General features: G+C 35.6%; 1 protein-coding gene across 1 annotated transcript; it reads left to right on the forward strand.

Annotated features, from left to right (window-relative positions):
• The first annotated feature begins 1,019 nt into the window (after window positions 1-1,019).
• On the forward strand, window positions 1,020-8,016 carry LOC133311318 (probable ubiquitin conjugation factor E4). The gene is made up of 16 exons (XM_061512342.1): window positions 1,020-1,726; window positions 2,614-2,797; window positions 2,995-3,134; window positions 3,224-3,446; window positions 3,601-3,693; window positions 3,868-4,071; window positions 4,383-4,495; window positions 4,603-4,714; window positions 5,359-5,439; window positions 5,525-5,689; window positions 6,097-6,192; window positions 6,332-6,454; window positions 7,142-7,235; window positions 7,322-7,500; window positions 7,718-7,807; window positions 7,903-8,016. Exons 1-16 carry the CDS (start codon window positions 1,020-1,022, stop codon window positions 8,014-8,016), a joined length of 2,718 nt encoding a protein of 905 aa, XP_061368326.1.
• The last annotated feature ends 8,267 nt before the right edge of the window (window positions 8,017-16,283 follow it).

Here is a 16,283-nt window from a genome sequence, read left to right on the forward strand (position 1 = left end):
ATTACTTAATTAAAGAAATAAGTTTGCAAATAGCATTGATCATTTAGCATGGGAAATAATTAGTAAGAAAACCAGTTCACTAAAATGTTTATAATTAGTTGGCTTAAATTTCGGTGATTTTCTCTTTTTAATTTCTATCTGTTATGTTTTGTTTTGTTTGATAAAGTGTCACACTGTCCATGCCGCATCCACGAAATCCTTTCGTGTGAATTTGACATTATATCATTTTTTTTATATAAATAAGAGCTAACTACAATAGAAAATTATATAAATCATCCGATATAGAAAATTGCATTTATAATTTCTTTTACACGTCATAACTATTTACAGCTCACAACTTCAATTTTGATTGTTTTTTAGGGAAATTATACTCTTATGTTACATAAGATTCTTCATCTCTCATATTACATTTACATAAAAAGATGTACCTCACTTTTTTTCTTTTTTAAAAATTGGTGGGTCTCATTTAATTTATCTCACAACATAAAATAAGTTATATTTAAGTAAAGCTTTTTTTTTTAAATCAGTTATGGGTTTCCCAAAAGTTAAACTTTAGTTAGACCTACTTAAACGACAAAAAAAAGTATACTTTTACATTAAATTATTTCCATTCATATTTCATATTTCATATTTCATATTTTTTCCAATTTAGCAACTTAGTATGCACAACAAACTGTACGGAAGATACGGAAGATACGCTGTGCAAAAGTTCCTCCACTATTCAGCTACTGAGGCGCACCTTGCGCCCCCTGCATGCGCCACCCTGTCTGCACGCCTTTCCCTGTGCTTGTGTTATATAGCTACTTATGCTCATCCTCTTCATTAACCGTACATCAAATTCCTATCAACAACTTGGGAGGAATGGCTGAGTGGCTTAAGGCATTGGTTTGCTAATCGACCTTTTTCACCTTGCTGACCTTTCCTTTTTTTTTTTTTTTTTTTTAAAACCTTGGCTTTCATCCGATTTGCTAGACATTTTCTCTTTTCTCTCTTTTTGATTTAAAACCCTACTTTTCATCATGGCTGAAAAAATCATAGAAAAAATATTTCAGATTTCTGTTACAGAACCTGTCGTTGATTGTATGATTAGCGAAGGAAAGACGCTCTACCGCTTGAGCCCTTTCCTTGAGCTTGATCTCGCCTATCGAATCCACTGTGACACCAGCGAGAAATTAATCTTCCAGTATCTCACCGATTGCTGGCAGCGAGCTCAAGAGGAGGACAAGATCCTAGAGGACAGCGAGGAGATAATAGAGGGAGAGCAAAAAACTATGATATCAGAAGTGGTTACCCAGACAAAGGCGCTTTGCGTTAAGTACTGCAAGACTCATTTGCGTTCCCTTTTGCGTTCCTGGCGTTTGCCTCTTTTACGGCTGATTTTTCCAGAGATAAAAGGTAGAGGAAAAAAGATTTCGCGGGAGTTTATGGATGATATGTTTGGGGACAATGAGGATATTGATAATTTAACCCCGATTTTTGAACGCCTATACGATGAGTTGACGAGTTTCGGAAATCATTTTCATCTTTTGGATTTTGAAGACTCTCTTCAGGCTTTGTTGTTTTTGGTTAATTTTCCCATTGGTGCAAAGTCCCTTGCGGGGCATACACGTTGGATTCCTTATCATTTTATCAGGAATAAAGCGCCTATTTTTGAAAGAACCTCCATCTTGGGTCTCTTTTTTCGGGTGACTGCCCTTCCTCTTTGTAGCCTTTTTCGCAACGAGGGGTGAGCTTATAATTTTCTTTTTCTTTTAAGAGTTATATTTCGTTGCGTATTTGTTTGAAATTCAGTTGTTGTTGATATTGTAGTATTGCTTTTCTTTTTTTCTGAATTGGTGAGGAACTAAGGAGAATAGTATAACTTTTTATTGCTTTCATAAAATAATTGTTTTATGGTACATACTTGGTATTTTAGTAAATTATTGAGGTTAATGTTATGTAGCACCAACACCTCACTTTACGCAATAATATCCAATATTTAATTTTAAAAAAAATTTAAATTTCGATATATTGGGACAAATTTTAATATTAAATAGTTTGGGTGAAATTCGATATGTTGAGATGCAAAGTGGAGTGGGTGGGGGTTTTGGTTTTTCTTTCATTTGTTGAGGGAGAGAAGTCAAATTCCTGTTTCTCTGGGAAATTAAAGAACCCGTTGCAGGCGGTTTTGTTGGAAGCAAAAAAAAAAAGAGCTAAAAAGAATTGCAAAAATAATATTTAAAACTCAGTCACCTTAATTCATAGATAGATTAGTTATATTAGATTACCATTCTGAGTTGCCTTAGTTGACTATCTCGTGCAACAACAGCTAGTGTTTTTGTGTTAGGCAAGATATATTCTTGCTTCCACTTTGTCAAACTCATTTGATTGCTGGGAAGATGGCTTACTGCTTCTTGCTTTGAGTGTTACAGACTTACACCCATTCGTCGTACTCTTGTTGCTTTTTATTTGCAACCCGATATTCTTGTTTCCACTTGAAAATTCTATGTTAAGGTCTATATATTTACTACACGAACCTTACTTGTTGGATTTATTTAGATGGAATATTTTATTATTTATTATTGAATTGTGTTCATTTTTAACATATTTTTGTTTCTCTTGCTTAAAATCCAGGCCATTGATTTCTGACTTTTCAGATTTTCAATTGTTATCGTCATTCTCCACTATCAAAATTTTCACGAATAGATTGTATGATGGCCTTGCTAAAGTTCTCTTCATCCTCCTTGAAAGGCCCGATACTCGTGAAAATGTACTTGAGTATGTTGGGGAGGTGATCAGATTTAGTGCTGATCCAATGGTAAATTATATATTACCAGAATTTAGAAAGAATTTTTTTTTTTTTTTTGAATGATGGTGAAATAGGATTCAGTAACTTCTTTCATATCTAGTACCGAAAGTTTCTGTCTTTTTTTTTTTTTTTTTTTTTTTTTTACTTTTTCTTTGTTATTTATCTCGTGAGAATACTGAATATGTATCATGTTTTTTGAAAAACAGGATGACAACACTTTAGAGGCAGGCACGCTTGTAAGTGTCAGTGCCGTCATGCTTCGTCTATGTGAGCCATTTTTAGATGCAAATTTAACAAAAAGGTTTGATCCAAAATACTTACACTGTTCAAACCGTTTGAAGCTAAGGTGAGGGATTTGTATATTAAATCGTAAACTTCTCATGTAAGTTTCATGTATGTCTGCAGTGGTAATTTTTTATTGTAATCCTGTTTTAGTGGGTTGGCTGCTCGTCGTATATCATCATCAGAAGAAGTTTATAAATGGCTTGATAGTAAATACCCAGCTAAGGCTGAGGGGATCAATCAATATAATGATGCTCAACAATCTCAAGAAGCCAGCAGTTCTCATGATGAAATTTGCGAAAGGTTCTTTTTAACTGCAAGAGTCCTCAACTTAGGCCTTATAAATGCATTTATTGAGTACGAATATTTAGTTCAGGTAATCACATGTCCCTTGTTTGGTTAGAATTAAAGATTGTTCGTATTATTATTTTATGGGGGCTAAGTTCTGATGTTGACTTATTTCCTATGTGCTTCGAATGATTTCTTTCATGTTATGTAAAATATAAACTCTGGAGTCATATTATATCCAGGTTGATAGTGCGTGTGGTAAAGGTGATCGTGAATTGGAACTACACCAGTTCTACTCTAGCAAAATGCTTCGTTATGAAGCTCAGTTATTGGAGGTAGGTCTTATTTTATTTTCTCTCGTTGGAGTTGCTTGTTATTTCTATAAGCATGTGCACATGCAGTAATACACATGAAAATGAAATAAGTTTCTAGCTTAAATGCTTTTTCTAGCTTTTTAAAGTTTCAATATTGTCATTTTGACTTTATTGGCTTCACATTATTTTCCTTAGGATAACAAACTGATCGGGAATGCACTTTCCTTCGACCGCTTGATGATTGTTTGGATGCTTGACTTGGTTGGGGGAGCTAAGATGCCTCTACCACCAATTTTCCCAATGGAATTTGCTGCCCTACCGCAGTTTTTTGTATTAGATGCCATGGAAGTTCTAATATTTGCTTCTCGGATTCCAAAGGCATTAGATGGAGTGATGCTGGTAAACTTCACCTATTCCTTGGATTAATATTTGGGTAAAGCATCTCTCAAGGAGATAAAGTTATCTCCGGTGAGCCCAAAACGATATTGTTTTGGGACGGAAATCAAAGTATTTTTGTAATTCTAATATATTGCAGGGTTATATTAGTCTTTATCGTTATAATTTTTTAATCTTATAACCTAAAATAATGTCGTTTTGAGCTCACTGGAGATAACTTTATCTCCGGTGACTGGAGAGATACTTTTCCCTTACTATTTTTTCTCCCAAATTCTTCTTATGCAGGATAATGCATTTATATTCTTGTTTTACAGGAGGAGTTCATGGATTTTATTGTTATGTTCATGGCCAGCCCTGAATTTATCAAAAACCCATATATTAGTGAAAAAATGGTGAAAGTCTTGAACTGTTGGATGCCCAGTAAGAGGTAATTTGGTGTCATTCTTATGATAAAAATTGGCATATTTGGGTATTATTATTTTTGTATTGCTAAATCTTGCTTGATGTCCCTGCCTTATTCCCTTTTTGCTGTAGCTTATCTACTACAGCTACTCTATTTGAAGGGCACCAATTGTCTCTTGAGTATCTTGTGAGGAATCTTCTAAAACTTTATGTTGACAATGAGTTCACTAGTTCTGAAGTTGAGGTTAGTCTACATTTTAAGGCTGTGTTCTTGGCATGACTGATAATTTATTTTGTTTAAATGCTGTAAATTTTCTATATTGAAGGCGAGCTTTAGGGCAGCTGTAAAGTTGCTCCTTGTGACTGAAAGGTCATAGGTTTGAGTACAGAAAACAATCTCTTTACAAGAATGCAAAGGTGACCTCATCCCCACCCTCGCAAGTCGGGGAGTGTTGTGCACCCAGGGGTTTGCCGTAAATTTTTATATTAAGATGAGGAATATATTTGAATTAATAACCTCTAGATTATTGTCTTGAAACTCAAGGTTGAGGATCAAAACAGGGTTCTATGTGAGTCATGTTTGTGGTCCTATTTGCTAAATGGTGACATAAGGTGGTTAAATAAATAGGTTTGATTATAATCCTAAACATGTCATTGATTAGCAATGTCAGCGGAACTTAGGAATTTTATTTCAACCTCTTTCATCATTTTTTATAGCTCATAGTTTAATTCCCCAAATATGGTTTCCTATATACACATATCGATAGGCATATTCCATTCCATGGATTTTAATAATTGAAATAATTAATTTTTTTGTGTTGTTGAATTCAAGAAAGGGTGTCTTTTGTTGACCTAGCTATTGTCTTAATTGTCTCTTGTTTGTTGTAGTTCAAAGACTTCCACCGTCATATAGCTGAACTCCTTGAATACCTGTGGCAGGTCCCTAGTCATCGTGATGCTTGGAGACAGGTAATGTTTTAAAAACATTTGAATTTCGTTATCTCACACCATACTAAGCTGTCTCTAATTTCCGCTAAATTTAATTTTCTTCCAGATTGTTGAAGAAGAGGAAAAGGACGTCTTTCTGAATTTCTTGAACTTTCTGATTAATAATAGTATTCGTCTATTTGATGAAAGTCTGCACCAAATTATTGATCTCAAAACAAGGCTGATTCTGAGGACAAGTGCATCGTTTAACGAGTTTATAAAGATTAAAAAGGTGAGTTTTGTTAAAAATGGTGAGGGGTAGGTTTATGGGTCTTCTGCACTTATAAAGTCTTTTTTCTTTTAAGTATTGGAGGCACACTAGCTTTCTGCGGGAGAGCCCAACCAACCAAACCTTTGTTAAAAATGGTGTGGGAGAGCCCAAAAAACTTTGCAAGGGATACATCCATGGGCCAAGCGATAAACCACAATAAGTGAGCCGACACCACATCTCAACCCAAAACCTTAAGGTTGTAGGTTTATGGGTCTTTTGCAGTTATATAGTCGTCTAGTCGATGTGGTACTTCTTTATAACTCATACTTGAATACTTCCAACAAGTTTTTGGTCTAATATGTAATTATGTATCTGCGTTTGTTTTTAAATTTATGTAATAAAGCATATAATGCTGGATAATTTTGCAGAGTATTCGGGTTGTTATTGGGTGGGCAAGTGAACATCTCAGGCTGCTTGCATTTGCTTCGGAGCATTTTACTGCTCCATTCCTTCTTCCTGAGATGGTAATTTTTCTCTATTTCCAACCCTTGCTGTTATTCATCTTGTCATTTCATAAAACAGTATTAGTGGCTAAAGTATAATGTTCCTGTGATATTTGCTATTCTGCTTATGAGTTTAATCTTATTTTCCCACTTTTACAAGGTTGAAAGTGTGGCTAGCAGGCTCAATCACTTTTTGCTGCAATTGGTGAGTCCTCAGAGTCAATATATTACTCTAGAAGACCACGAAAGTTACGAATCTCGTCCAAAGAATTTGCTAAAGCAGGTTGGCATCAACTATTTTTTGAAATTTGTACAGTGAGTACTTTTTCTCATGTTGATTAAGTATGACGGGAGGGATGGTATGCTATTCTTTTGCGGTCTATAGGTTTAAACATACCTGTATGAGGATTGGTCCTTATACTGTTTCATTGATCATAGGAATTTGAAGAACTTCAATTTTGGACTGGTTCCATTTTACATGATCTGCAGTTTTGACTTTTGAGCCTTTGAAAAACCACTTATTGACTGTTGGAGATATAAAATCGTTCTTGGGCCTCTAGCTCTCTACCCAACCGCTTAAGTTTTAGGAAAGTTGGTCCTTGACATTGTATTAGAACCTTTAAGACCAAGTGGTGAGGAGTTTAATTCTTGCCACTTAGCCTCCTTTAGAGAAATATAATATAAAACCATTAATGTAACTTTCACCTAACAGGTTAAGCTTTTATTTTGAATTGATTATTTTTATTTTATTTTATATTTAATATTAATGCTAGTTTGATTTGTCTTTTTCGGAGAGCGATGTGGGGAGGTTTTCTCTTCGGATCAATTAAAAAAAGAGATATAGTTACCATTGAAGTTCCACTTTGGCACCAGAATCTTGTGTGTCATATATGTTACATGACACTAATGTATTACAAATAACTTTATTTTTTCATAGAAAATCATTAAACTTTAAATTATTCATTTGAAGATTGGGCGCATATATGTTCATCTGGCTAGAGGTGACACAAAGTCCGTCTTCCCGGCTGCCATTACAAAGGATAGTCAATCATATAATGATAAGGTAAGTTTTGTGAGACTTTTAGTATACTCCAAAATTAGTCTGTTCTACCATGAACAAATGCAATCTGACTGCGAATATGCTGCAGTTTTTTTTTTGCTGCAGCAAATGTCCTGAACAATATCATAATTGATGATGGCTATGAGAGAATTATCCGGGAATTTATTCGACTTGGTGCTAAAGTTAGAGTTGCAGCTTTAGAGGCAGAGGCCATGTATACCGAAGCTACTCTAGGAGAAATACCAAATGAATTCATTGATCCACTTAAAGTGTGTTCTGGACTTCTTTCTGTGTTTGTCTTTGAAATTTAATAGTTTTATGCTGGCTAGATACATGTTTGGTTTCCATTATTTATGGTGAAAGATTTTTTTTTTCTTTTCTTTTCTTTCGAAAGCGCTCATAAATTTTGATTATAGACTGTTTTGAATGCATAAGTTGATCTAAACACATATAAAGAATACATGACCTTTTTTGTTTATATTGTAGGGCACCTTGATGAAAGATCCAGTTCTGTTACCTGCTTCAAAGATGATAATTGATCGATCTGTCATTCTGGGGCATCTTCTTAGTGATCAAGTATATACCTTTCGACCTTTTATTCCTCATTACTGATTTTCATATAGAGAAGAGGTTCCCTTGATTATTCTCTTCTGTTTGCTTTATTTGTGCAGAATGACCCGTTTACCGGTTTTGGACTTACTGCGGATATGCTTAAACCTGTTGGTGAACTAAAAGAAAGAATTGAAGAGTTTGTAAGATCTCGAACAAACAATAATGAATCCTAAATTCAAGAGATTGAATGCAATGCTTTTTGCTATTTAGTAGGCTATGGAAATCTTTCATTGGGCCAAGATTGTATATGAATGCATTTTATTTTCTTTGCCTTCTCTAAGCCAACATGAGAGACTTCAAAGGGATTAATTATTTTGATTTAACTGAGATACAGAAGTCAAAATTGGTTCTGTTTGAGTACTTGATAAATTGAATGAAATATTTTCTTTGAAGTAAAGTGCTGGTGTCCATTTCCCAAATATATTCTTGTGCTCTGTTATGTTATTACTGCTGATATTGATCGAACAATTTCAATTGTTGTAGCCTCCTTGAACTTGGTATTTTGTGATTTATTTTGTGCCAGATTTTTTCATTTCATCAATAGCTTCAGATTTTTATTTTGTAACCTCCTCTTTCTTCCAATATCCTTCGAATTTCGCTGTGTTGAATTTGTTATTGAAGACAGTGGATGATGTTATATCACTAAAAGATTTGAACCCATGTATAAAACAGAGTAGGTAGATGATCAGAATTACCACTGTGCAATTATAAATAAAATAAGAACAGACTTACTTGTCAGATATATGAAACAGAATGATAATGATATGCAGTATCAGAGGAATAAAAATCCGAGCCCACAGAACGTGTCTCCTTAAGACAATTTACCCCCTCACTGATGCCAAAGGTTGATAGACACTTGTCTCTCAGGATAGAACGAATTTCGTCTGAAGAATGGTGGCACTACCAATCAACAGCCCAAACGAACACAACTGAATGCCAGAGAAAACTACACCGGAGTATGAAAAGGAACATGCAAAACCGGAAGGAGAAAAATTCCGGCAGAGTTTCAGTACAGAAAAATTGGATACATTTTCTGAAGGTGTCAGTGTCTATTTATAGACAACGTAAAGTCACGTTCCAAAAGGCACCTATTCACGACGAAACAACACATCCGTTGGACACGAAAAGACACATTCGTTCGACACGAAAAGACACAGTCGTTCAACACGAAAAGACACCCATTCAAGGATGAAACAACATGTCCGTTAGGATGAAACAACATATCCTTTAGGATGAAAAGATACATCTGTTTGTCGACGAAAAGGCACACATTTTCACGACCAAACTTCTTATTCATAACCAATAGATTGTCTACATAATTTATATATATAAATTCCAACAATCCCCCACATGGATAAGAAGTCAAATCATCGTGACAATTCGACGACGAAACAACACATCCTTTTGACACGAAAAGACACATTCGTTCGACACGAAAAGACACAGTCGTTCAACACGAAAAGACACCCTTTCAAGGATGAAACAACATGTCCGTTAGGATGAAACAACATATCCTTTAGGATGAAAAGATACATCTGTTTGTCGACGAAAAGGCACACATTTTCACTACCAAACTTCTTATTCATAACCAATAGATTGTCTATATAATTTATATATATAAATTCCAACAATCCCCCACATGGATAAGAAGTCAAATCATCGTGACAAAAAATGCACAAGAGTATAAATGCAAAGTGTAATTTCCTCAACGAGAAACAACTGTATCGAGATAGGTGGAGTTACCTTTGAACCTTCTCTAGTGAAAACCTATCGAATATACTCGGTCAATCGGTGGTCTAGGTCGACTTGAACCGTCAACCTTTAGTGTATACCTAGACAATAGGAGTCACACAATTGCTTCTCTAGCATTGTTGGTCCTTTGTTGCGCCCATTTTGGCCGTGGGACACCTGCCTGGTTCTGCGAGTGTTTTAGAGAATCGGCCTTTGAAAAATTCTCATAGATGCGGCCCTCACTTCACACTCACATAGGAGATTTCTTGTGATGTAACTCACTTATACATTATCTGAACACAACAGATTAAGAAATCATTAAAAGCCTAAGTGCTTACCCTCATAAATACACTGTCTTGTCTTAGGAATGAGTATGAGTTTAAAAACTCCACAGTGTTTAAACAGTCGACCATCACTTAGTTGTCTCTTTGAACCTAGTTCATGGGATCTCCACTCTTCTAGGTAGAGTTACCGTAATGCTCAACAATTGATAGGCCTTAAACCCATTCCTTTCGACAAATTTTCAACCAACTCTCTAGGAATCCCTCTGGTTAACGGATCCGCTATGTTCTCCTTAGACTTAACATAGTCAATTGAAATGATTCCATTCGAGAGTAGTTGTCTAATGGTATCATGTCTTCGACGTATGTGTCTAGACTTACCGTTATACATGACGTTCTTGGCCCTTCCAATAGCTGCTTGGCTATCACAATGTATGCATACGGCTGGGACCGGTCTTGGCCAATTAGGAACATCCTCAATAAAATTACGAAGCCATTCGGCTTCTTCACCGGCTTTATCTAAAGCAATAAATTCTGCTTCCATGGTTAACCTTGCAATGCAGGTCTACTTGGACAATTTCCAAGACACAACACCTCCTCCAAGGGAGAACACATATCCACTTGTGGATCTAGTGTCGTTAGAGCTGGTGATCCAATTTGCATCACAATACCCTTCTATAACTGCGGGGTATTTCTCGTAATGCAAAGAAAAATTTTGAGTATACTTCAGGTATCCCAAAACTCTTACCATAGCTTTCCAATGATTTTCATTTGGATTACTAGTAAAGCGACTTAACAGACTTACTGCATAAGCAATATCAGGTCTGGTGCAATTCATAACATACATCAGGCTTCCCAACACTTGAGCATATAGCTTTTGTGCTGTAGCTTTACCAGTGTTCTTTAGTAAACTAAGATTACAATCGACAGGGTTCTTCACAGGAGTTATATTCAAACTTTTGAATTTCTCAAGAACCTTAGCTATATAGTGAGCCTGTGATAAGGCCAACCCTGCAGATGTTCTATGGATTTTAATACATAGGATAACGTCTGCTATCCCCATATCTTTCATATCAAACTTACTATTAAGTAACTGTTTAGTAGCTTTAATCATTTGATTATTACTACCCATGATCAACATGTCGTCTACATAAAGAAAGACAATGGCAAATCCTTTTTCAGTATTTCGAACATAGACACATTTGTCACACTCATTGATTCGAAATCCATTTGATAACATAACATTGTCAAATTTCGCATGCCATTGCTTTGGAGCTTGCTTTAACCCGTAAAGGGATTTTATTAAGCGACAAACTTTTCGTTCTTGTCCTGGAACAACGAAACCTTCAGGTTGTTCTAAATATATCTCTTCTTCCAGGTCGTTGTTTAAGAAGGCAGTTTTAACATCCATTTGATGTACTTCTAATCCATTCAATGCAGCTACCGAGATCAACATCCTAATGGATGTGATCCTTGTAACAGGTGAATAAGTATCGAAATAATCGAGACCTTCACCAAATATTTTCTTTGAAGTAAAGTGCTGGTGTCCATTTCCCAAATATATTCTTGTGCTCTGTTATGTTATTACTGCTGATATTGATCGAACAATTTCAATTGTTGTAACCTCCTTGAACTTGGTATTTTGTGATTTATTTTGTGCCAGATTTTTTCATTCCATCAATAGCTTCAGATTTTTATTTTGTAACCTCCTCTTTCTTCCAATATCCTTCGAATTTCGCTGTGTTGAATTTGTTATTGAAGACAGTGGGTGATGTTATATCACTAAAATATTTGAACCCATGTATAAAACAGAGGAGGTAGATGCTCAGAATTATCACTGTGCAATTATAAATAAAATAAGAACAGACTTACTTGTCAGATATATGAAACAGAATGATAATGATATGTAGTATCAGAGGAATAAAAATCCGAGCCCACAGAACGTGTCTCCTTAAGACAATTTGCCCCATCACTGATGCCAAAGGTTGATAGACACTTGTCTCCCAGGATAGAACAGATTTCGTCTGAAGAATGGTGGCACTACCAATCAACAGCCCAAACGAACACAACTGAATGCCAGAGAAAACTACACCGGAGTATGAAAAGGAACATGCAAAACCGGAAGGAGAAAAATTCTGGCAGAATTTCAGTGCAGAAAAATTGGATACATTTTCTAAAGGTGACAGTGTCTATTTATCGACAATGTAAAGTCACGTTCCAAAAGGCACCTATTCGACGACGAAACAACACATCCGTTGGACACGAAAAGACACAGTCGTTCAACACGAAAAGACATCCATTCAAGGATGAAACAACATGTCCGTTAGGATGAAACAACATATCCTTTAGGATGAAAAGATACTTCTGTTTGTCGACGAAAAGGCACACCTTTTCACTACCAAACTTCTTATTCATAACCAATAGATTGTCTACATAATTTATATATATAAATTCCAACAAAATTTTCGCTGTGCAGAGCTATTTTGGGCCATTAAATGGACCTCAGATGCTACCAATAGCTTTAGTGTAGGTTTTTATGACTCTGATGTGACAACTCATCACAACTCACTCACTTCACCGTCCTTATACTCCTTCCCTTCTTTTTATTTTTTTTCAAATCTCTCTGGTACCCTTCTTTATCTTACACAGCGTCTTTGAAATCATCCACCTCGTCTCCCCATCTCCTCATCTCACCGTCCTTATCTTCCATGCTTGCAACGGAACGAACTTCAACCTAGGACTTTCGGTTTGAATAGCAACCTCAAGCTACCAAAACTCTGCGTCAACCATCAGCTCCGACCTAAAGGGATATGGATATCGCTGTTTAGTTGTTAGCAAGTCTGATTTTTGAGCTGAGTTGCTATCCCTCTTCATCTTGGTCAAGCCTTAATCTTAAAATTACATCAGGTTTGATTTCCCCTCTCTTACCATCTCATTCTATTTTTTCATTTGTCACATAACGATCTTGTTTGCAAATGAGACCCACCCACCATTAAACTAGAGTCGAACTGCGCCTTAAAGAAATCACCCACATCGTTCTTCTCTTTTAATTTATTTTATTTAATAATAATTTATTTATTTTTTATTTACACACCTGGTTGTATTCACATGACTGAACCTTGTTTCTTCATATCATGGTTGACATATATTATGCAGCTGATTGTGGTTGTAGAAGATGTCGAAAGATTGACTCTGTGGTGTCCATTATATGAGTAATTATTATTTTATTTTATTTATTTATTTTTTTTTTATTTTTTTTTTGTGTGAATATGCCCTGGGTTGTATCCCTTTGTTTAACTGTGGTTTAAAATGATACTGTGATCATCATTTATTATTTTTCTAGCTCGATGGTTTATTCTCATATATTGAGATATGTGCATCTTATGATTTCTGCCTTGCTCAGTGTCATTGTTGCTGGATAGCCAAATTTCTAACTGTTATAGGCTTTGTTCATGGTAACATATGACTGTCACTTTACCAAAAGCTGTCTGGTTTTGGATAGAAACACATATATGTGCTTACTGGTATCTGCGTTTAGTGGTATAAACTGTTGTTTTGCTTGGTTACAAATTAGCTGCTATAGCAATTAAGTTGCACTATTTGAACTAACTTAAAACCTTTACTGTTTACACTGCCATCACTGTACCACACTTGGGTTTGAAAAATTTTGGGATCTATGAGTACTATTTTCTCTATCATTTAACTTGGTTTGTCTTTTTATGTGTCTGTTCAATTTTAGCAATAAAATGGAACCACAGACAAGAAAAAAAGCCAAGTCTTCTGCAAAAAAGGGAAAAGAAGTGGTTAGCTCAACTGGCTCTTCACCTCAATCTTTATCACCTGAATCTGTCAGGGTAGACACAAGGATGAAGCAGATAATTGAGAAAAACTTGGTAATCATATATGAGCGTGGCTTCAATTTGGAAAAACCCGGGGCATTAACCAAAGTGTATGTGGAGAGGTACGTCTTGCGTCAAGGCTGGAATTTCTTTGCTCAATAGCAGCACATCAAGGTACCCGTCGCTCTGGTTCGAGAGTTCTTGGCAAACTTCCCCGAATCTGACAATCCAACGTCAGTCAAGGTTAGGGGAGTTGAAGTCCCTATTCTACCTTCTGCCATCAAAGAAGCGTACAACTTCCAATTCGAAGGAGATGGGGATCTTTACTGTCTCACATATGCTAATAAGCATATTGAGAGAACGAGGGACTTGGTTTCTGAAACATTGTTCAATGAGATTGGGAAGAAATGGACTGATGATAAGATAAACCATAAACAAACTTGTATGGAAGCACAGATATGGGGCTCTTTTATTAGAGCACGGCTCTTTCCTGTTGGTCATGTGCATCTAGTGCCTTGGAAGCATGCAGCTGCCATATACTACATCCTTGCAGACCACCCTTTTCCATACAGAAGAAGTGCTGTATGAGAGTTTATGTTGCCAAGCTCAAACAATTAAAGGAACATTTCAATTTCCTTGCTTGGTGAAACTCTTATGTGACCGGGCTGGTGTGCATACTTCTGATGAAGACACCTTATTGGTTCCATTTCCTACCACTCCATTCGATGAAAAATGCCTTGCTCGGATAGTTAAACAGGTTCCAAGATTAAAAAAAAGGGACGTCCACACATCCTCTCATACCGGGAGTTCAACATCCTTGGAGGAAGAGGTTGCTGAACTTAAAGCCATAGACCAAACACAGCAAGAACAGCTCAACACACAAAAAGGACAAATTTCCAAGCTCCACCAGTTTAATAGAGAGCTTATGCAATACTTAATGGAGGTCAAAAAACGTGATGGATCAACTTTTGAATTTGCGTGCCCACATGAAATCTACCCTGAGATACCCAGTTCACTAATTCAAGACCCATTCACTGGACCATCTACTGCACGAGCAAAAGCTGGACAACATATTCATATGGATATGGAAGGTCCTTCAGGAGAGCAATAGCCTCTCAGTCAAAAAAAGACCATTTTCATGGTCTCACAGGTTTTATGATCACTCTTACTTATTCTCTAATTTATCATTAAATTGCATGTTTTTTCCAATTATTTGATATGTCCCCTTGTTTTCTTTGTTGTGAGGACACAGCTGATTTTTAAGTTTGGGGTGGGTACACATGTTGAGTTTAAGAAAAAGAGCAAAAATTTTGAAATTTTTTGAACTTTAGCAACTTTATTTTTCTAATTTATTTATGCATGGCAGCCATTAATATGAACTCAGGTTTATTTGTCTCTTTGATGTCTTGTCATATTAGTATTTTATTTCATTCTGATTCCTTAATTAAGCACACATTAACAGTGTTACCTTCCATAAAAAGATTACCACATAGCTTAGCTTAGTCAATGCTTATATCATTGGATATTTTCCTTTGTAAGGATTTGAACCTAAACACATGATTTTGCTTGCTGAGTGGTCTTTCTGCATTGGTGTTCTTGATTTAAAAATGTCCTGGACAACTAGTTAGTACAATTCCACATGATAAAGGCACTTGTTTGTGATTGAAAAGCCTAGAGCCAAATAGCCCACCTTGTATTTCAATTTAATTCTTTGCAACCCCATTTGAGACTAAACCTTTTCTTGGATGATGTACAACCTGAATAGTAGCAGCCATATCCCATTTCCTACCATGTTTTGGAAGCCTTAGTATTTAATTAATTTTTCCTAGGCTAAAAAGACTTGAACAGTCAGGAATGGCAGGAAGAAGCCAAAAAAAAAAATAGGTGTATAAAAAAAAAAGATGAAAGTAAAAGATGCAAGTAATAGAATTGAAAAGAAAAGAAAGGTTGGTAGTGTAAAAAAAAAAGGTGGCAGAAAAGAAAGTGATACAGAAAGAAAAGAAGGTTGCATTTGATGAAAGGAAGTGAGTTAAAAAAAAGAAAATAGAGAGAAAATAAGCATCTTCTTCCTTTCAGTGAGCAAAAATAAGTCTTGTATGTCTATTGAAGATTAATTAGACACTTAAGGCCATCCATAGTTAGCCATTGTGACCTGAAAAACAATGAACCTAGCCTATCCCCTTTACAAGCCTAAAAGACCTTTTGATGGAAATGGAAAATTAGACATCAAGTGTCTAGGTAAAATTTAAGTTAGGATACAATAATGCAGAGATGATGATGAGTGACTAAACCTCTTAAATAAAATGAGAGAAAAATAAAGAGTGAAAGAGACCAGTGAGGAATTCTTTGATTAAGCATTGGTCTGATATGAGTTATGTGTGTAATTATTTCTGATGAACTATAACACTGTTGTTTGTTTGTTTGATTGATAAGTTAGTTTGAATTAAATCACTGATCTGATATAGATATCAATTGACAATATAGCTGATTAAAATTGTTGGCTGTGATGTATAATTATAAATGGAGAAATAAAGTGTCTAGTCACTGTTCTGATTGACTGATAAACTGAATTGGTGGAAAGAAAAGTAA

This window comes from Gastrolobium bilobum, unplaced genomic scaffold (genome assembly GCF_033153095.1).
Source record: "Gastrolobium bilobum isolate Gb01-03AN ecotype WA unplaced genomic scaffold, APGP_CSIRO_Gbil_v1 utg69924, whole genome shotgun sequence".
Lineage (NCBI taxonomy): Eukaryota > Viridiplantae > Streptophyta > Magnoliopsida > Fabales > Fabaceae > Gastrolobium > Gastrolobium bilobum.

Coding starts and splice junctions, on each gene's coding strand:
- LOC133311318 (XM_061512342.1), top strand. CDS start 1,020: ATGGCTGAAAAAATCATAGAAAAAATATTTCAGATTTCTGTTACAGAA. Junction 6,455..7,141: donor CAAAGAATTTGCTAAAGCAG/GTTGGCATCAAC, acceptor ATTCATTTGAAG/ATTGGGCGCATATATGTTCA. Junction 7,236..7,321: donor TCAATCATATAATGATAAGG/TAAGTTTTGTGA, acceptor TATGCTGCAGTT/TTTTTTTTGCTGCAGCAAAT.